The sequence below is a fragment of the Cynocephalus volans genome, chromosome 8 (genome assembly GCF_027409185.1).
Source record: "Cynocephalus volans isolate mCynVol1 chromosome 8, mCynVol1.pri, whole genome shotgun sequence".
Classification (NCBI taxonomy): domain Eukaryota; kingdom Metazoa; phylum Chordata; class Mammalia; order Dermoptera; family Cynocephalidae; genus Cynocephalus; species Cynocephalus volans.
Window position 1 is genome coordinate 37,074,084 of NC_084467.1, and position 21,933 is coordinate 37,096,016.

Consider the following 21,933-nt stretch of genomic DNA (forward strand, 5'->3'; position numbering starts at 1 on the left):
AGTTGCCACCTACCTCTCCCTTCCTGCCACAGGGCATCTTGCTTCTGCTCCTTAGTGGACTATACTCAGGTTGACCCCAGTGGTTAGACCTGGGGGCTCTAAAATAGCCATGTGAAATGAGTTAGTCCTGGATCTTTGGTGGTAAACAATCATTTATCTTTGCTTTCTAAGTGCTAGGCATGGTTTTAAGTGCCAGAGATAGCTCAATGAACAAAACAGAAGCCCTTGACCTCTTGGAGCTTACAGTCCAGTGGTAGAAGACAGACTATCGGGTCCCTGGCCTCCATTCCTCCTCCTTCAGAATGCAGAGACAAAAAGCCCTGGCCTGATCTTGCCTAGTTAATATAAGCATAGGACAAGTGCCCAAGCCTACACACCAACTTTCACTGACCACAGGATCACAACCAACCTCCTCTCTGGTATTAAAAGTGATCTGGTTCCATCTACCTGTCCCAACCCCCCACCTCCCTGTTCCCAGTGTCCCTATGCACACATCCTCATCCAAACTTGTCAGACAAGCTTGACTTACCAAGCCTGAACAGGCCCTTCAAGTCTTTGCTTATAAATGAGGGTACTTCAAAAAGTTCATGGGAAAAAAATAATAAAAAGATGAAATGAATCTTTCCATGGACTTTTTGAAGTGCCCTCATACTGTTCCCTTCCATTTGAAATAGTCTCCCAATTATCCTTTTCACTTAAGAAATTTTTATGTCTTTTAAGGCAAGCTACCTTTTCAGTCTTGACCTCAGCCTTCACCTTCATTCTCCCTCTCAACTCTTTTAGCTCCTCCTCTTCCCCACTTCCTCTTACAGTCTAGCAGAGAGGCTATGAGCTCCTCAGGAGCAGGTTCTGGTTTGGGCCTTCCTTCCTCCCATATTCTATTCATGATAGGCTGAGGACATGATCAATGCTGAACAAATGATTATGAACAAATGCTGCTGTCTCCAGAGAAAGGATGAACGCAAATGACATGTAAATAAACACAAAGCAGCAACCAGCTCTCCCCAAATAGCTGCATTCAAAATAGCCCTATGCCATTCTGACTTGGGAGGAACCTCACCCCACCCACTTCCTCCAGAGGCAGCAGAGAGCAGGGATCCTTGGCTCACAGAAACATTTCTGAGGCCAGTAAGGCCCCATCTGACCCAAACCAACCCTGCCTCCTCCTTGCCAGACTTGACATCTAGTTGCTAAGACATTGCCAAGTCACCTGCTTATTCCACATCACATACAAATCAGTCCTTTACTCTGGCCTTGACATAATCACACTATTTCCCTTCATCTACCCTGGATCCCAGATAGACATGCATCGCCTCTAGCTTCCAAGCAGGACTGTCCTTGTGCTTGTCCTGGCTTTGACCCTCTCATCAGTCCTGCTGGCTCAGCACCCCAGCCTCCCTGATTTTGACTGTCTGTGAGAGGACAGGGCCCTAAGCCAGCCTGCCTGTTAGACAGCCAAAGCCCTGGCTTTAGAGCACTAGCCTGTAAGGCAGTGGCAGCTCAGATCTCTCACCTATTTTTTTCCTTTCCCCCTGAGTTTTCACAAAAAACTCAGGCTCCTGTCTCTGAGACTTGGTCTGAATTCCTGTTTACTATTTGCTTTAGTCCTCAGAAACAGCTCTGGTTAAAGTCAGCTTGGGAGCAGCAGGTAAGGAACAGAACATGTCCACAGTGCACTGCCCCTGTCAAAGCTGTTCAGTTTCTGCCCCATCTTTACATTCGTGGAGGCCTCCTGTTCACTCACTGGAAACCAACCATCCAGGAGAAAGTGACTTCACAGTAGCTTCTCTACGAGCTGCTAAGAGATAGCTAATACTCTTCTATTTGGTCTCTGTGTCTCCAGCCTTGGTCTTCATAATCTATCTTCCTCCTTCCTGCCAGCATGATCTTTGTAAAAAGCAAATGTGTGTTCTCCCCTATTTAAAAGCCAACAACGAAATGCTGTATGATTTCATTTATATGAAATGTTCAAAATAGTAAATCCATAGAAACTGAAAATAGATAAGTGGTTGCCAAGGACTGAAAGGAGAGAACAGGGTATGGGGTTTCTTTTTGGGGTGATGAAAAAGTTCTTAATTAGACAGTGATGATGGTTGAATATACTAAAAATCACTGAAATGTATACTTTAAAAGGGTGAATTTTATTATATGTGAATTATATTTCAATAAAGGTTATTTTTTAAAAACTGACAATGGTTCATTTCCTATTTATAAGATAAAATCCAAGTTAGATAGTATGATATGCTCAGACTCCTCTCTTTTCAACCTTATCCCTTACCACTCTAGCCTCACAGTCTGCATATGGTACCATTTATGCTTCTATGTCTGTGCCTTTCCTTTTGTTTGATCCTAGGATATTATACCTCCCCCCCCCCCCGCCCATACTTACTAAGTAGAATTCAATTTTCAAGATTCAACTTAGGCATCATCTCTTCCATGATGCCTTCTCTGCACATTCAGGTTGGGTCAAATATCCTTTCTCAAAACATCCTATGCATTCTCCTTTCTCTTATCTTAGTATTTGCCATATTATAATGAAAATATCTATGTTACTATAGTCCCTTCCCCAACTAGACTATAAACTTTAAGAAAGAAGGATATCTTAAGGGGGGGTGGCCTAGAGAACACTTTCTAACCCCTTAGGTAAGTGAAAGATTGCCTACTTCTGTGTGGTGCCCTAGTAATTATAAAACATTTTTCACAAACATAAATCCATGGATTCTTCAAAACAACACTGTCAGATGGGGAGATCTGAGGTTTTTATGTTTAAGATGAGAAAAGTGAGGCTTATAACTATTAGTAAAGACCCTGATCCTAAAGGATTCCCACCTAATGATTTTGGCCCCTCCAGAAGGACAGATTGAAGAGCTTGTCATTGGAGACAGCAAGGCCGTATGGCAGGAGTAATGTAGTCCTATGGAAGCAGCAGGGGCCAGTGCCCATGAAGAAGGCAGCATTGTTTGTGCCAGCAATAAGACCCTCTATTTGGGACCCTAGCCCCTACTCCAATGTTGGTTCATCCTAGGGCATCCAGTGTAATGCTTGCATTTCTCTTCCAACTTGGACATGGCCCCAGTATAGACTACATGGCTACAGAGTACAAAATATGAAGCTCAGACCAGGGAGGTTCTGAAGGAGCCCAGCCAATTTTCAGGCTGTGCTGGATGCAAGGTCCACTACATAGAGGATGAAGACTTTTGAATGAGGTAGGCTTGCCTAGAGTAAGCAGTGAGAGCCCCAGTCAGACTTCCTTGAAGCGAGAGGTAGCCTTTTCAGGTTCAAAAAACAGCCCAGGAACAGCTGCTGCCTGGCTCCAGTTCCCCTTTGGCCTCACCCCTATTATATCACACTATAGCAGAGTGTCTTACATGTTTGCTTCTTCAAGGGCAGGGAATGATCCCATTCATCTTTGCATCTCTAACCTAGCACAAGAACACAGAGCTAAGCAAAAGTTTTGTTAAATAAAAGTTTGTTCTGATGATTGAAACAATTTGGCTTCTTTCAAAAGCATGTGTCAAATGCATACACTAATCATATATTCAACTCTCTATAATGGGAAATGAGCTGACAAGGGACTCAAAAGGGTGGCCATGGATGCATTTCCTGGAATCTACACAAATTCTTCAGAACTAGGCCAGAGTAGACACCTGAAATTCCAGAGGTGTCCTAAAACAGCTGCACAATCCTGTTAGCTCTAAGCTAAAGCTGTTTCTACAACAACTACAACAACAAAAAAGACTTTCAATGTGCCATTACCTCCCTCCCTTCAGCCGCAACAAACTCACTCCATAAACCAGGAAAGGAATCAGGCAAGAAAGGAATGAGTCTACATTTCAAGAAAAGTTAACAGGTTCTTTTCACAGCACAGAGAGATCAGAGACTGAATTGCCCTCCTAAATGCCTCTGGGATTGCCATAGTTCAAGACTCTTAGACTATCTGTTTTGCTGTGATGTGTCCCAACCCTTGTCCTCAATTCCACCACATGATCCCCTGCATTTACCATAGCTCTTGTGTAATGACCTGCTCACATATCTGTCTCCCCAGCTAGACTAAGAGCCTATGAGGGGAACAGATTGGATTCCAGTCATTTCTATGTCCCCAGTACTGTATCCTCTTAAGCACAGTATAAATGGTCCCCAGAAGCTGTTGACGGTTTTCGTTATAAAAAACAACTCCAGCACACCCTAATAGCCACTCTCTACATCCCTCCAGCATTCAACTTTGTTCTAATTCATGTTCCCGTCACTGTGCAAATTATATTTTCTGTTCCTAGTGTATGGTATAGCCTAAGACCATAGCTGATAGGTGTTCACTCTGTGGAATCATCAGAGTGGCTTCTATGGAGTCAACAACAACAACAAAACACAACCAAGAGCTAGAGGTACAAATCACTATGCATACTCATATAATACTACCAAGGGTAACCACAGTGGTGCTTTCCTGATGCCAGGCAGTAATTGTATTAGGCAGAAACAAACTACTTTCTTGGCTGCCCCCAAGAGCCTAGGCTCATGAACAGTTGTGCCAGTTACAAATAGAACTACTGGTAAAAGCTTGAGTGTGATTACTGCCACTTCTTGATGGAGCTCCTGAACTGAATATTTTTATTTTTATTTAGGCGGCTAACCAGTACAGGGATCTGAACCCTTGACCTTGGTGTTATAACACCACACTCTAACCAATTAAGCTAATCAGCCAGCCTGTATGAACTGTAAGGGGATCCTAACCCTTTACTTGGCGTTATCAGCACCACACTCTCCCAAGTGAGCCACGGGCCGGCCCTATGAACTGAATATTTTTAAAGCTACACTACCTCCCACTCCTTTCTAAGTAAATTCTTAGCATTGCCACTATACGAATGTTTTTTTTTGTTGTTGTTGTTGTTTTTAATTCTTTTTCTGCCCTAATCTGTTTCAGGCTGTTTCTTACAAGTAACTACAAAATTAGACTGAACGATTATATCTGACAGAGTCCTAGAGCAGCATTACAGTAACTGCTAACATGTGAATCCTACAAAGGCAATACTATTTTCAGGAGGCACGCTGATAGGAAACTGGGGACCCTTTTACCCCTCTTCCATAGGCTCAGGATCATTTAGAAACAAGGTATCTGCTTCTCTCTGTCCTGGTTTACCCACTTGGAACACGTTCCCACTACTTTACCTTTTTTTTTTTTTTTTTTGGTGGGGGGAGAGAGCAGCCAGCTGGTACAGAGATCCGAACCCTTGACCTTGGTGTTACCAACACCACACCTCTAACCAACCGAGCTAACTGGCCAGCCTCCATTACTTTAAATCCCTCCTATTTGCTCTGGTCTGAGAAGTCCAGACTGATTATTTTATAAGGTCAAGGACAGAATCTATTTTACAAATTGTGAACACTGAAATCCCAAGGGCACTGCAGTCATCTGGGGAGGTGGGAAAAAACTGGGTCTGGGACCCAAAATCTCAGGTCTTGAGCAGATGTTTTCACCTCAGTGCTATCAAGCCCATTCCTTGAAACAGGGCCGGGAAGCCTCTACTCTGACAGGCTCTGTGCTAGGTGCTACAAATACAAAGGTAAATAAGAGGAGCACTTGAGAAACTCATATGCTAGTGGGAGACACAGACACAACAGAACAATCAAATAATATGAAGTGTACACTACTAAAATATAAGTAAACCTGACACTGTCCTTAAAGAAATCAAACTCAGCACCAAGGTGAAGGGTTCAGATCCCCATACTGGCCAGCTGCCAAAAAAAAAAAAAAGAAATCAAACTCAGATACAAGGTTGACAATGAAGAGATAATTTGGAAACCGGAAAGCCCTCTACACTGTCCATTTAGCCTTATTTCTCCCTTGGGGCTTCTCATTCTTATGGTTACTGCTACTACCACACGGGTGTGCTGAGTGGGCTGCTCTGGCCTAGGTGTGGACATAAAACCTCTTCCTAACGTTCTCTGCAACACAGTTACATGAGGCTGGAACATTCAGACAAAACCAGAAAGAGCTCAGAGATAATAAAAGAGTATGAACACAGACAGTATTTCAAATTGGATAGTCTATTTTTGAAGACTCATTTGTCTTCAACTTGAGATCCCCTACAGTGTACTTCCCAGCCTGCCTCTAGAGCTTGCAGAAGTCATTTATTCTCACTACCTGGAAGTATACTCAACATTTTCTTAAAGTCCAACATTTTCTTAAAGTCGAGATCACAGCCCAGAAACACAGGGGGTTCTTTATCCTAAGTTCCTAGTACCTCATCTCAAGCCAACTGACACTGGGAATATCCATTCCCTATAAGGAAAACCAAAGGATAGTGATCTTATTCTATAGTCCAAAAAGGTTAGTCATTTTTACAATACAACACAGCAAGTCCAGACAGAACTACACTTGGACACTAGCACAATGGGACAAAATGCTTTCAGGGCGCAGAAGGGAATATGACGGATGAACTCTTAGGGAATGGGGGAGTTTTTCTCCAGGAAGCCTAGCTACCCTAGCCTAGAGTGATCTTCCCTGCTCTGGAAAACAGTAGTCTACATAACTGAACACTCAATTACAAAATGCTGTGCATTGTTCATTACTTATTTCCCCATAAGACTGCAAGTACCCTAGATCAGAAATTCTCCTTTTCTAATATTCCTTCATCCACAGAGCAAGACACAAGAAATACTCATGTAGGCGTGGGAGAAATATCTGTATGACTGATAGCTTATCACAGACTCCCTCTACCTTAGAAGAAATGGTGCTCTCCGAGTAGGAAGTAAAGATTTGATTTTGGCTGGATGCCTGAGGTGAGAGTATCAAATCAAGGCAGTGTCTAAGTTGATACAATCCCATCCATATGCCTGAAACAAGTGCAGTTTTCTTAGTCTTGATTTTCTAAAATATTCTAGAGGAGGAAAAACGGCTGATGAAAGGATAAGATACCACATTCCAGGTCCCAACTGCCCAAATATCCAGTTCTTGCAAGTACTAATGTAGATAAAGGGGCTGGCCAGTTAGCTTAGTTGTTAAAGCACAGCCTTGTTAACAGAAAAGTCAAGTTTTGGTTCCCCATAGTGGCCAGCCACCAAAAAAAAAAAGGAAAAAAATTATTTTAAAAAGTAGATAATGGGCTCCTCACAACTAGCCTCAGCTGGTTCCCAGTTCCTACTTGCTAGTCTTGTGTTCCCTTAGGAATGGTGCAGTTGACTACAAATGGCTCCGCCACACCCAACGGCCCCATAATCACCTCCCCAAAGCTATTTTCTGTACAGTAGTTTATAAACCAATGGCCAGGGACCTTCAGGGACAGTACTGCTGTCTGGAACACCAGAACCATTTCTATGTGGGATATCCAGGGACTTACTGCTTTAGGCATTATTGGCTCTAAGAGTACAGCTGCTTTTGTTCCCTTCGCAAACATCCTGCAACAAGCTCCCCTCCCACTATCTATGGCAGAAGGGGTACAGGAATATGTGTACACATGTATGTGTGTGTGCATGTGTATGTGTTGAGGGTGGGGAATAAAATGACAGCTATTCTTGGGCAAGTACTAAACTCCTATACACCTCCCTAGAAGACTTTAATTCGGCTCTTGGGCAGAAGTCATATTAGTTATGTTAGATGACCTTACAGTTCCCCCCATCAATGTTCAAACAGTACTATTTGTATAAGCCTTGTCACAGAAGTGTCCTGGCCCATTTGGCCCTGAGATTCCTACTTTGTAGCAGGGCCAACTTCCTCTGAAAGCAATTCTTTTCTAACCTGGTCACACAGCAATTTGGACAGCAAGAGAATACTACAAAGACCAGGTGACTCCAAAAAGGAACTGGCAGGGTGGCAGAAACTCAATCACACAGACAGAAAATGGGTCAGTACATTACAGCCCTCAAAACCTGCATGCAAGTGACTAAAAATCACTGAACTCCTGCTCTTAGCTAAGAGCTATGTCTTGGAGGTCATGGGAGAAAAAACTGATAGGCCCCCACACCGCTTTGACTGCTGTCACTCCTATAGGGCAAGAATCTCATAACCCTCCTCAGGTCATCCGCTTCTCAATACGAACTCAAACTGGAGACTGAAGTTAAACATGAAGATGTTCGTGTTGCCTGGCTCAACACTGAAAGGTACCTAATCTGAGCTGATATAGGTTTTCTTAGGACTAGCTACCAAGAGAGTTATGTCTTCTGTGATTAAATATTAAATCTTATAAGAGATCTCCATATTTCTAAACTCATTATTGACTGTTCTTTTAACACAGCTTCCTTGTTAAAAGAGCAGGACAGTATCTCTCAAAGAATTGTGAAAACAAAGCCTTCATACCTTAGATGTGAGGTCCCGATGGAAAATGCCTTTGAAGTGAAGGTAGCTGAGGCCCACTGCTATGTCATAGGCCAGTTTCACCCTCACAGTCCAGGGCAAGTGCAGGTTACTGTCTAGCAACTGTTCCAGGTTCCCAGAGTTGATATACTGCAAAACAGAAGGAAAATCAAGCTACCATTTATCAGAAATGTTTAGGCTGGTGGTAAAACCATTAGAGAATAAACGTCTAGAAGATAGTGACTGTATGTTTATTTTTTTTTTCAAAGTTACCAAGGGCTAATTCTGCATCCAAGCACTATGGTAGGTGCTGCACACAAAGATTCCTTCCTTTGAGGTGATGACAATCTATTAAGAGATGTAGACAAAAAATATCATGTGGTAAATACTAAAATATAGTTTTTTTCAGGTATGGCAGCACCATGCAGAGCCAAGGATAAAGTTACTAATTCAGTCTGGGCATGTCAGAGGAAGCCACACAGAGGAAATAAGGAGCCAGAAAGGATAACACCTGGGGAAGCAGGAAAGGACAGTTCACACAAAGGGAGCAGAATATGCAAAGTTACAGGTAAGTGCTTGGTGCATTCAGGAAACTAATTTATTCAATATGGCCAGAGTGCATGTATAGGAGAGTCAGGAAGTGAGGCTGATACGTTTTGCTATGATTTATGGACTTTATCCTGCCTATAGAGAACAAAAGAAGCATTTTAAGCAGGGAGCCACATGGTTATATTTGCTTTTTAAAAAAAAGATTATTTTAGCAATGGTATGATGGACGGAATAGAAAATCCATAGAAAAGGAAATAGGTTATGAGGTTATTGCAACAATCCTGGTGAAAGAAGGGCAACTGAGTCAAGGCAATAGTGAAGACACTGGAACAAGGCAAGATTCAAAACATATTTAGATGGGAGAATAAAAAACCTTGATGATTGCCTGGATAGGAGATTGAGGGCAATGAAAAGCTCTGGGATGATCCCAGGCTACTGGTCCCAGATGTCATTATTAAATATTCAGAATATAGGGAAAGGAGTAGGTTTTTAGAAGAAGAGGCAATGTTAAAAGAGTGAATTCAGGGGGCTGGCCAGCTACCTCACTTGGTTAGAGTGTAGTACTGATAACAGTAAGGTCCAGGGTTCAATCCTTGTACCAGCCAACTGCCAAAATAATTTTTTTAAAAAAGATAGTGAGTTCAGCTGGGATACCTTGCCTTTAAGGTGCTTGGGGACAACCAGGTGGTTAGTTGTCCCACAAGTACCTCAACCTATAAAAAGTAGATTTAAAGTTTAGGAACAGGCCTGGCCAATTAGCTCAGTTGGTTTAGAGCACAGTGTTATAACACCAAGGTCAAGGGTTTGGATCCCCATGCCAGCCAGCCACCAAAAAAAAAAAAAAAAGGAGTAGTAAAAGATAAAAAGATAAATAAAATAAAGTTTAGGAACAGAGTCTGCGTGAGAGACTAATATTTAGGAGGCAACAACATTGAGCTGAAGCAGTCACTGATGCCAAGGAATGTATAAAATTGCCCCGGAGTTATACAGAATCCCAAGGAAAGGTAAAATTTAAAAGAACAAGAAGAGGAAGAACCAAACAAGAATGTCATCATAGAAGCTGAAGAAGGAGAACATTCCAAAAAGGAAGCGACCAACAGTGTCAAATGTTACAGATCAAGTAAGATGAGCTTGAAAAGTGTCCACTGAATTTGCAACTAGGAAGTTTTTGGCAACCACAGCCAGAACTCTTTCAGTAAAGTGGTTGAGACCAGAGTAAGACTGAAGTGAACTGAGGAGTAAGAAGGAACTAAGCAAAGATGTACTCTTTCAAGAAAGACGGTTCTTTGTCATTCTTACATACCCATAGTGAGTGAGTATACTTATATAGAGGAATAGTAATAATATGTATATGTATATAGGGCTTACATTGTACCAGATGCTATTCTAAAAACTTTACATATACTACACCTCATTTAATCTGCACAATAACCCTACGAGATAACTGTACTGTTACTCTCATTTCACAGAAGGCATTTAGAGGTTCAGCAACTTGCTCAAGGTTACCCAATTATAAAGTGCCAGAGACAGGCAGACTCTGCAATCTGGCTCCAGAGTCCATGCTCTGTACCATTACACTGTATTGGAGAGTCAGACCACAGCATCTGAGTTAGAGAGCCTCACACAGAACATGAGCTCAAAAATAAATTTATTCAAACCTTATACGATGTATTATCTCCCTCCTCCTTCCAAGGGAGAAAAAGGGGAAAATTCCTCTAAGTATAAATTCATCTCTTAATACTTATCTTTTTGGGGTGATATGAAATTTACAAAGGACTAAAGAATCCAATGGGATAAAAGGAGAGATCAGAATTCTAGTCCTATTCTGCTTCCTAATAGCCTCTTAACTTGGACAAATCAACTAACAAGGCTATCTACCCTTCAGGTTCTCATCTATAAAGTAGGTATGATAATTCCTGACCCACCTAACTCACAACATTATTAGGAGAATCTAAAAAAATATATAGGAAACTGCTTAGAAAAAAATTAAATTCTGTATGATTTTCTGATGTCGTAATATAAGCACCAGTTGGGGGCAGCACCGTGCAGCAGTTCCAATCCTTGAAAGAGGCGGATCAGGTTTGGCAAGGCAGAGAGAATGGCTAAAAATACACCTTCTAACTTCTCAGAAGAGAAACCTGTCAATCTGCTTCAGCCTGCTTTATAATCCATCTTTGGAAATCTCAAAATAAGACATAATGACAGAATAAGCACAGTGCCTTCTCTTCCCTCTAGCTGAATCTGCCCAAGGTTCACATTGAAGTGCCCGTCTGCTGAAATGAAATTGAGCTTGCAAAACAAACTCCAAGGTACATGGGGGCAATGAAACTAACATCTAATCACGCAGGCAAATTTCTTTAGCTCTGAGAGTTGAAAGTCTGAGAAGGCCTTTGACATGGTAAGAGTGTGACACGGAAGGCCTGTCATCAGGAACCACTTGAATCTCTCAACTGAATGCCAGGCAGAAGAGACTATGATGAAAAGACTTGTACGTGCACTCTGCAGGCCAGGTGAGGCCAGCACTCTTGGTTCTGGTTCAGAGAAACACATGTTTATTCTGTTCAGCAATGTCTCTGAAGGCCTGCAAAACCCACAGACCAAGCCAGGGGGTGGAGAGCACATGAAGAAGGTGAGACAAGATGAGGAATCACACTGGCTAATAGAGTCTGGCTTTTCCAGCCAAGATGGAAAAAGCACAAACCAGGACCAGAAAAATGGAGTTTATTTTTACAACCCATTTCTCTTGCCTGCCTTTCATGAATATGCTGGTGGAGCTGATATGCCTCTGGGCCCTCAGAAACCACAACTCTTCAATGTCTCAAGACCTTTGCATGTATGAGGAAAGGAAGTTTGAGATCTGCCAACAAGGGAGATTTCTACATTGGTACACACTCTGTGTGCCCATTAGTTGGAACATTCACTTCCCCATAAGCAACTCCCAGTGCAGATTCAGCTGGTGTGGCCTCTGAACAAATCCCTCCCTGCGAAGCAGAGAGAAGAGCCACTGCACTAGCACATTCAGCTTTCCCGGATGGGGACAACAACTGCTTTGCTTTCATTTTCTTCCAGACCACTCCCTTGGGCAGCCCTATAAAACAACCTAAGGCACTGGAAATACATTTAAATAACTTCATAGACAAGTTTTAACATTTTTATTGTCATTATTTTAAACTTTCAAGTTCATAAGACTATAATATCAAAGACTAATATCAGCCAATAAAATGTGTTATAAGTACTTCAATACCTTTCAGTGACTGTTACCTATACCAACTTTACCAATACCAAAACCTGCCTCTCCTCCTCATAGTCTAATAAAGTTTTTTGTTTCTTGGGTTTTTGTTTTTGTTTTTTTGGCAGCTGGCTGGTATGGAGATCAAAACCCTTGACCTTGGTGTTATCAGCACTGTGCTCTAACCAACTGAGCTAACTGGCCAGCCCAATATACTGTAATAGAGTTTCTTCTGTTTCATTTGTGTTTTATTCTTGATTTCATTAAAGACACAGACCCTTTCCCTAGAACGTGCTCAATAACGTGTGTTGGTAACTGAAGAATATTACGTAGATAAACCTTTATTACTAAAAATGCAAAAAATCATATGCCAGCATCCTAAGTAAGATCATCAAAGGGACAGATAAGTGGAAACTCAGCTCTCCACTCAGGAATATCAATTCAGGTTATTTCTACAAACACTTATTGCACACTCCTCCCCCTACTGCCACCTCCACGTGAGAGTAAAAACCTGTCTGTCCACATCAACACTATATCCCCCAGTGTTTAGAACAGTGCAGGGCACTGGGGTATATAAAGATGAATAACATCTAGTTTATACCTTAAAGAAGTTCAGTGAGAGGCACATGGGTAAGCAAATAATACCCATAACCTGGTAGCAAAGGTCAACACTGGGGGTTTGAAAGTAGAGATTAACACTGCCTGCAGAGTTTCAAAGGTTTCAGAGAGGAAATAACATCTGAGTTGGATCCTAAAGGACAGTTAGGAGGTGCTGCTATGAACTGAATGTTTGTGCCGCCCCCCACCCCCAAATACATATGTTGAAACTTAGTGCCCAGTGTGATAATATTAGGGGTTGGAGCCTTCAGGGGGAGCTTAGATTAGTGCTCTTATACTCTATATGGGATTAGTGCTCCTATAAAAGAGAGCCCACACAGCCACTCTGGGAAACAGTATGGCAGTTCCTCAAAGAATTAAACATAGAATTATCATATAGTCCAGATATTCCACTTCTGGGTATATACTTCAAAGAATTGGAAGCAGCATCTCAAAGAGATATTTATACACCCACATTCATGGCAGCATTATTCACAATAGCTAAAACATGCAATTGACCCAAGAATCCATCAACAGACAAATGGACAAAATGTAGTATACACATAACAGTGGAATATTATTCAGCCTTAAAAAGTTAGGAAATTCCTCAATATGCTACAATATGGATGAATCTGGAGGACATTAGGCTAAATGAAAGAAGCCAATCACAAAAAGTCAAACACTGAATGACTTCACTTACATGAGGTACCTGGAGTAATTGAAATCAAACAGACAGAAAGTAGAACAGTGGTTGCCAGGGGCTGGAGTTAGAAGGGAATAGGGAGCTGTTGTTTAATGGGTAAAGAGTAACAGTTTTACAAGACAAAAAAAGTTATAAAGATGGATGGTGGTGAAGGTTACACATTATGAATGTATTTAATATCACTGAACTGTACACTTAAAATGGTTAAGGTAATAAATTTTATGTTATATATATCTCATCACAATGAAGAAGAGAGAATGTGCATGAGAGAGACTCCGAAGTTCCTTAGTCCCTTCTGCTAAATAAGGACACAGTGAAAAGACAACCATCTATGAACTAGGAAATGGGCCCTCACCAGACACCCAATCTGCCTTAATTACAGACTTTCCAGCCTCCAGAACTGTGAGAAATAAATTTCTGTTGTTTATAAGCCACCCAATCTATGGTATTTTGTTATAGCAGCCTGAATAGACTAAGATAGTTGTCTAGGCTGAAGAGTACAGGTTCTTTCCACATATCCTTACAGGGTCTGATGGGTACCAACTCAGACACAAACACATAAACACGCCCACACAGAATATTCTGTAGCAGCTCCAGGGAAAATTTACCTCTCGCTGAGGTAATACTATACTCAGGACTCCTGTTCACAATTCTTGCTGATTCTAGTTAGCTACAGTAGCATCACCCAATCATAACTATAACCATAAGATAAAATGGTAGGGGTTTTTTCCTACCTTGAATTATGAATGTACTGATACCTGCAACCAGACAAGCTTGTCTCTGAACAGTAGTTCAAAGGCATTCAGAGAGGTTCTGAAGAAAATACCAACTCTAAGAATTATTATTCATTTTTGAAAAATCTACACAGCTGGCCTCGAGCTAAGGCATTTACCCAAGATTATTCACTATGCTGCCATCCAACTAGCAGAGATCACTTGCTGCCACCTAATTACCTGGGTTGTGCTGAGGAAGATTCACCCATCCCTCTATCCATCCACCTACACAAACACTGAAAACCTACTATGTGAAAACAAAAAGATAAGCGGGGACAGTCTCTGCCATTAGTTCACAGTCTAGTCTAGATCACAGTCTAGTAGAGGTGACAAATAATCAACTAACAATTTTTTTCACATCGGAGAATAACATGATCAGATATGCTACATAGAAATATCATTCTAACAGTAGTGCAAAAACTGTATAGAAAGGCCAAGAATTAAGGCTGAGAGAACAGTTAGGAGGCTTCTGGAACCATCGGGGGTGGGGGTCAAGGAGTAATTAAAAGAGATAAAGTATTCAAAGTCCAGCCTAGTGCTTAGTTCATAGTACACAACTTATTCTCCTCACTATCAATATCTTATCAACATCAACCCTCCCCTAGGTTATTCCATTAGCTTCCTTTTTGCATCTTGAAAAGATTTAGCCCTCATTCCAATCTATTTTCCACAGTACAGCCAAGATATTCTTTCTGAAATGCCAACCTGAAGCCACTCTCCTGTTGAAATTATTCAATGATGCTCAATTACTCTTAGGATAAAACCCACAATCCTTGGCATGGCATATAAGCCTTTCACTCCTGCTTATAAAGGTCTGATCCCTGCTTACCTGCACATTTCTACACATTGCTGGTCCCTTTACCCGGCATACCCTTCCCTTTAATATTCACTTGTTTTTGAGGATTTAGTTCCATTTAATGGCAACCCATAGGAAGGGCCAGGAGTAAGAAAGACATTTTATACAAAAGGAACACAAAGATAACAAAGTACAGAGATTAGTTTTTTATTTTTTCCCCCCTGCGAAAGTAGGGGAATAGGGATGAAGGTAAAAAGTTAAGATGGGTAATATAGTATAGTTGGGAAGCTCACTGACTGCAGTTAGACTGCCAACAATTCAATCTCATCTCTGACTATTACTAGTTGTGTAACTCTGGTTGGTTACTCAATCCCTTTCATACACATTTATAAAATGGGAATAATTCAACAAGTTGAGAAGATTCAACAAGTTGGTATATGTAAAATGCTAAGAAAAATGTCAAAGAAAGTTCTCGATATGTCAGTTATTATTTCTATTATTATTATTATTATTATTTATTACTATTAGTGTAGAAGTTCTGGAATACCAAGATGAAGCATCTGTAGTTAATTTGGCAGACCATTGGGGCCACTGAAGATATAATATGATCTGATGGGGGTTGAATTATATTCCCCAAAAATATATGTTCAAGTCCTAAACCATAGTACATCTAAGTGTGACTTTATTTGGAAATAGGGTCTTTGACGTAATGAAGTTAAGATGAGGTCATACTGGAGTAGGATGGGCCCTTAATCCAATATGACTGATATCCTTATAAAAAGAGGGAGAAGAAACACAGACACACAGAAAAGATGTCATATGATGGAGGCAGAAACTGGAGTGACACACAAGCCAATGACCACCATAAACTGGGAAGAGGCAAGGAAGGATTTTCTCCTAGAGCCTTCAGAGAGAACATGGCCCTACCAACACTTTGATTTTAGATGTCTAGCCTTCAAAACTGTGAGAGAATAAATTACTGTTGTTATAAGTCACCCACACTGTAGTGCTTGTTATAACAGCTCTAGGAAACAAAACTGCCTTTTATTTATTTATTCAACATTGACATATGTGGATCAAATCAATATTACTAGCATACATATTGTTACAAATTATACTTATTCTTTATGCCCCTTGTCCAGTCTCTCCCTACCACCCTCTCCCTACCCTCCGCCCACCTCTGATAACTCTAGATTTCTTCTTCCCTTCTGAAAGAGTAATGATTATTCTGTTGATTTGTTGCGTAGATGATTTGTCCAATGCTGGGAGGTGTGCTCAGGTCCCCCAATATTATCATAGAGCAGATGCTTCTGTCACTCTGGAATGGGCTTTGTGGAGAGAGACATCCTCTTCTTTTCTTTGGTCTCTGCTGGTGACTCTCCTTGTGTCAATGCACTCCAGTGGCTGGTGGACCATCTGCGTGGTGGTTGTGATGTCTAGCCACTTTCGCGGCAGCTGTGGTTATTGTGGTGGCTGTGGTGGGCCCCCCACACGGAGGTGATGTTTGTGGCATGCTCCTTGGCACTAGCAGTGTGCCTGGTTGTGGGAGGCGGATCCGGTCCCTGGACCCATGCCTTGGTCCATGAGACTCTGGTGGTGTGCCTGGGCTGGAACTAATTTTTTGTCCTTTGCTTACTTCTAAAATGGGGGAACTTCCTGTGGGGACCAGTTCTTGAGCTGTGTGGTTTGGCCAAATTACTGCTTTGCTGCTTATTCCCTAGGGAAGGCTTTTTGTGCAGCTCAGGTTTTAATGATTGACTCTATTGGCACTTCTGGCTCTCCAGAGACCTGGTGCATCTGGGTCGTGTAGAAACTCTGATCTGGGCCTGAGTCTTTTCATCAAACTGCATCCCATGCAATTCTATATTCCTGACCAGTCTCCTCTGAGTGTTCCTTTGCTGACTGGGGTACAGATCAGCTGTCCTTGCTGTGCTCCAGTGTTCTGTCTAGTGGGCCTGTCTCCCCCACCACCTATGCAGCAAACACTTCCCATGGGACTGGCTTTGCTTCAGTCCCTTGCAATGACTCACCAGACTCCGAGTGGCTCTTTTTTTCAGTTGTTGCGGCCCCTCACTCCTATGTGGGTCCACGGGAACGCTATTAGTGGTCTTGCTGGCCTGGGGGCCACAAAGGCCCTCTTCTCTGCCTCCAAGCAACTTCATCTGAAAGGCACGGATGTAGCTTTTGCCAGTTCCTGCTCTGTGCACTCAGCAACTCCAGCCTTAAAGTGTCCCTGGCAGAAAATGGTCAGAGCGGGTTTTTTCTTTCTCTCATTGTGGCTTCTCCTGCCTTCATGCACTTCGTAGATCTCCCCTCCTCCTCCCGAGCTCTAGCAGCCCCAGCGTGGCTGCTGTTGCTTTTTTATAGTTGTAAATTGGTTGATTTGTGGGAAAGAGTGATGCTGGGGACTGTCTATTCTGCCATCTTGACCAGAAGCCCAAAACTGCTTTTTAGAAAGATCGTTTTGGAAGTAGAATACAGGAGAAATTAGAGGCAGGTTTAGATGGTATTGCAACAGCCAGATGAGAGCTGACCAAACATCTGACTTAGAGTGCTGCTATAGGCATGAAAAAGTGGGCTAGAGTCAGAATATGCAGAGGTAGAATCTAAAGGATTTAGCAACTGAGTGGTATATATGAGAACTGAGGAAAGAGCCAAAGGCAACTCAGAGATTCCAAATTGAGATGTTTAGAGCAACAACAAAAAGAGATCTCAGAATCTTACCCAACTTACTATGCCATTAGTAAGTCAGAAACCCATCAGAAACCAGGATCAATGTCAAACAGTCAAATCAGTGGCTTAGGACCTCTGCTCTTTGGATGGGCCCCCTACAGATGAGGGCCTGGGCTCCGACCTAGTTTTCAGTGTAGCCCCAACAATGCCTTTGTGCTGGCCACTGTATGTTTGTTGGTTGGCTCAAAACACAAAGGCTAACAGACATCCCATCCTGCTGGCTTGGTTTAAAGGAAAAAAGAAAGCTTTGTTACTGTCCTGGGTAATTCCAGGACAGGCATCCCAAGAGCGCCCTGTGGGAGGCTTGTGCTCCAAAGGAGCCTCCTGTTCTCAGTATGAGGATCCACAGCCACTACAAGCATACATCCATACATCCGCCAAAGGCCTGAGTTTGCTACGGTTCAGCTTCCACTCCAGCACCAGGGCTGACCGACTGGAACAGTCAACAGCAATGAGCTGACTCAAAAAGAGAAAGGGAACACAAGTTCTAGATACAAAGTAAAAGGCTTTTACTAACCCAAAATTTGTTTCAGAATATTTCAATGTTTCACTCTCTTTACTTTCACATATGGTTATCTATGCCCAGAATACCCTTCTTCCCTTTATTAGCTTTGCTAACTCTTATTCATTCTTCTAAATCCAACTTGAGCCCCTTATTTTCAGAATCTTTCCCTGATACTCTATCCCATAATTTGTGCCACTTAAGCGTACCGTGCATATTTCTACTATTGCTTTTCACATTGTACTGTAACTTTGATGGCAGGGATGAGGTCTTTCTCAACTTTGTACACCCAGTAATCCAGTGAAATGAACAGTAAATCGTTGAATGAACGAACACATAAAGTGCATTTAGATAAATGGAGGTAGCTTTTAAGTCCCCTTTTTTATTGGAAGTCCCCCAAATTTAGTCATTAAAATATAACTTACGATAAAAAAGAGAAATGAGTATTTGGAGGAATTTTCTGATAAATATCATGCAAAAACGAATGTTTAATAATGCCTACTGTATGGCAGGTACTGTGGTAGGCACTGGATATAAAGAGATATACAAAACTGTGTTGGTCACTCAGTGATATAAAGTTCTGAGGATCCTTTTACCACCCCATCGCAGACTCCTCAAAATGGTCAGAATCACATGGACTAAAAAACTATACCTGAGATCCCCTTTTGGAAATTTCAGAAGATATCCCTTTTATCAGCAGCTGAAAGCCAAGTAAAAGGCAGCCATAGAGATACCTTCTCTTCACTCACACTTGCCACAGATACTTAGTCTCAACCCATTTACCACTTTAAGAACACATGGGTAGGTAATCAAATACCCTCAAGTTCACAGAAGTTCAGAAAGACTACTAGGAGTACCTAATCAAATGAAGGGATGGGGACAAAGGACCTGGCCAGTTCCAGTTCTACTGCAGAGAAAACAGATTTGAGGACTGCTGCACACCTAAGTATCAGGAAGGGTCACCTACATCCTCAAAGAAAAAGGAAGAGATTTTTCTTTTCCTAGGTTTCAGATCATCTCAAGACCATGTCAGAATGATATGTCCTATTTAATAAAAGAGTAAATGATCATTTATCTACTTTTTATCTTTCCTCTGTTTGCCTCTAGAAATTTCTGGGAAGCAGCTAATGCCGATCTAAGGCCAATTCTCAATTCAAGCAAAGTAGCAGGTCTGGATATGATGTCACTTCAGAAAGTGTATTAGTTCATTTCTGTTGCTTATAACACAGTACTTGAAACTCGGTAATTTATAAAGAAACAATATTTATTGCTTACAGTTTCGGAGGCTGGGAAGTCCAAAGTCCAGGGAACACATCTGGTAAGAGCCTTGTTGATGGTGACAGTGACGCAGGGCTCTTACATGGCAGAATGGTGGGGCAGAGATAGAAAGAGAGAGAGAAAGACTCTCACATTCTCCCTTTTAAAGCCCTCAGAATCATGCCCATGACCACCATTATTAATCCATTCAATAGGGCATGGTCCTCACAATCTAATCACCTCTTCAAGGCCCCACCTTTCAAATTACCATAATAGGATTTTTCACCCTCAACAGTTACAGTGGGGATTAAGCTTCAGTGAGTTTGGGGGGACATTCACTCTATAGCAGAAGGGTTTGGGAAATTCAAATTAAATTGTTAAAAACATTTCTAGGGCTGAGCCCGTGGCACACTTGGTAGAGTGCTGCGCTGGCAGCGCGGCGACGCTCCCGCCGCGGGTTCGGATCCTATATAGGACTGACCGGTGCAGTCACTGGCTGAGTGCCGGTCACGAAAAAACGACAAAAAAAAAAAAAAAAAAAAAAAAACATTTCTAAATGACCAGAAGCAGGGAATGACCATAGCCACTGAATTATGAAACCCTTCCTAAATAAACTCAGAAGGTTCTAACACATAATTACCTTCACTTCATGAGTTCATTGAGATTAGGTTCAATGCCATGCCTAGATTAGAGCCTAACAAAATACTGGTTGAATGACTTAAGTGTCCCTAACCATCTATCTGTGTATAGGGGTCTCTTCTCCATTCTCCATGAGTCAGATTTCATCAGCTACATCATCATCAGCTATCCTGAAAAGGCTCAGACAAAGACTGGGTCTAGTCTTCTACAGTGAAGAGACTATGTTGATTACAATGTTATATTAAAAAAACAACAATTCCCAGGTAATATACACACAGATGAGGGAGGGAAGTATTCCAGCTGTGCTCTGTAAGTTTTCCACATTTCAGTAAGTGACACTGCCACCCATAAAGAAACTGGGATCATTTTTGTTTGTTTGTTTGTTTGTTTGTTTTTTCGTGACCGGCGCTCAGCCAGGGAGTGCACCGGTCATTCTTATATAGGATCCGAACCCGCGGCGGGAGCGTCGCCGCGCTGCTAGCGCAGCACGCTACCGAGTGCGCCACGGGCTCAGCCCCGAAACTGGGATCATTTGATTCCTCATTCTCCTTCTTATCAAAGTCACTACAAGACTTTGCATTCCCATCACCAAAACAGATCTCTAAACATCTTCACAGACACCACCACAGTTCAAGCTACCCTCATCTCACATCGGAACTAATACAAGTTCCTCCTAAGTGATCTTCTTGCCTCTACTTTTGTCTCTACAATCAATTCACCGCAGTGCAGCCAAAGTCCTGTTTTTAAAATGAAAATTGTATCATGTTACTCCCCTGTCTGAAATCCTTCAATGACTTCCCACTGTATTTAAAATAAAATTCAAAATTCTTATCATGGTCTATAAGGCCCTATATGACCTAGCCTCTGCCTATTTCTCAAAATTTTAATCTTCTAGCTGCTTTTCACAAATGTTTCTTTATCTTTAAGGCATTCTCAGAAATGTATTTCTAAAACCTTACGACAGGAAGTTAGTCTACATCTATATATATATATATATATATATATTACATTGTCCTTATTTTCTCACTTGCCATGGATGGATGAAAAATTTCTTCAAAGGTACCTGTCCGTAGGGATAGATGTTTAGAAAAAAATACCCAAGGGCATGAAATAATAGTATAATATGATCGAATAGACCTGAAAGGCAAATTCATTCTAAGCCCCTGTAGTGGGTTGAATTATGTCTCCCCAAACTCACTGAAGCTTGAATTGTGTTCCCCGAGTTTTACGTATTAGAAACTTAGCCCCCACTATGACTGTTAAGAGGGTGGGAAATCCTATTATGGTAATTGAAAGGTGGAGCCTTGAAGAGGTGATTGGATTGTGCAGTAGTGAATGGATTAAAAATGGCGGTCAGGAGTGTGGTTCTGAGGGCTTTAAAAGAAGAGGAGAGTCTGTCTTTCTCTCTCTTTGCTCTTTCTGCTTCCACCATCTTGCAAAGAGAGACCCCTGGGTCACTGTCACCACCACCAGATGGATTTTGGACTTCCCAGCCTCAAAAACTGTAAGCAATAAATTTCATTTTCTTTATAAATGACCCAGTTCTGTGTATTTTGTTATAAGCAATGGAAATGGACTAATACAGCCCCATACCACACATTTGAATTCCTTCTGTAACATCCTTGTCAAGTGGCCAAAGCAACCCATATTAGCTTTATCAAGAGAAACAAATTAATGAAGAGAATAAGAACCAACGCTAAACACAACTGCTGTTCTCCTTAACTGAGGTGTTCTCTAGCCAACACTTCAGCCTCTCAACATCCAAGAATTCAGACCTTAGTTTCCCTAGCTTGGTAGAAAGGCAGTCCCTGAAAAAGTCTATTTCCTCCACCCTACCTCTTTAATGACTTGCTACCTATTAGTTGCTA

At 41.7% G+C, this 21,933-nt stretch overlaps 1 protein-coding gene across 2 annotated transcripts in view; it reads right to left on the bottom strand.

Annotated features, from left to right (window-relative positions):
• Positions 1-21,933, bottom strand: part of TESK2 (testis associated actin remodelling kinase 2) — a 93,882-nt gene that overhangs the window by 3,969 nt on the left and 67,980 nt on the right. For both annotated transcript variants that reach the window (XM_063104261.1, XM_063104262.1), the window contains exon 4: positions 8,291-8,437. In XM_063104261.1, coding sequence (XP_062960331.1) covers positions 8,291-8,437 — 147 coding nt within the window. The remainder of the gene's footprint in view (positions 1-8,290; positions 8,438-21,933) is intronic.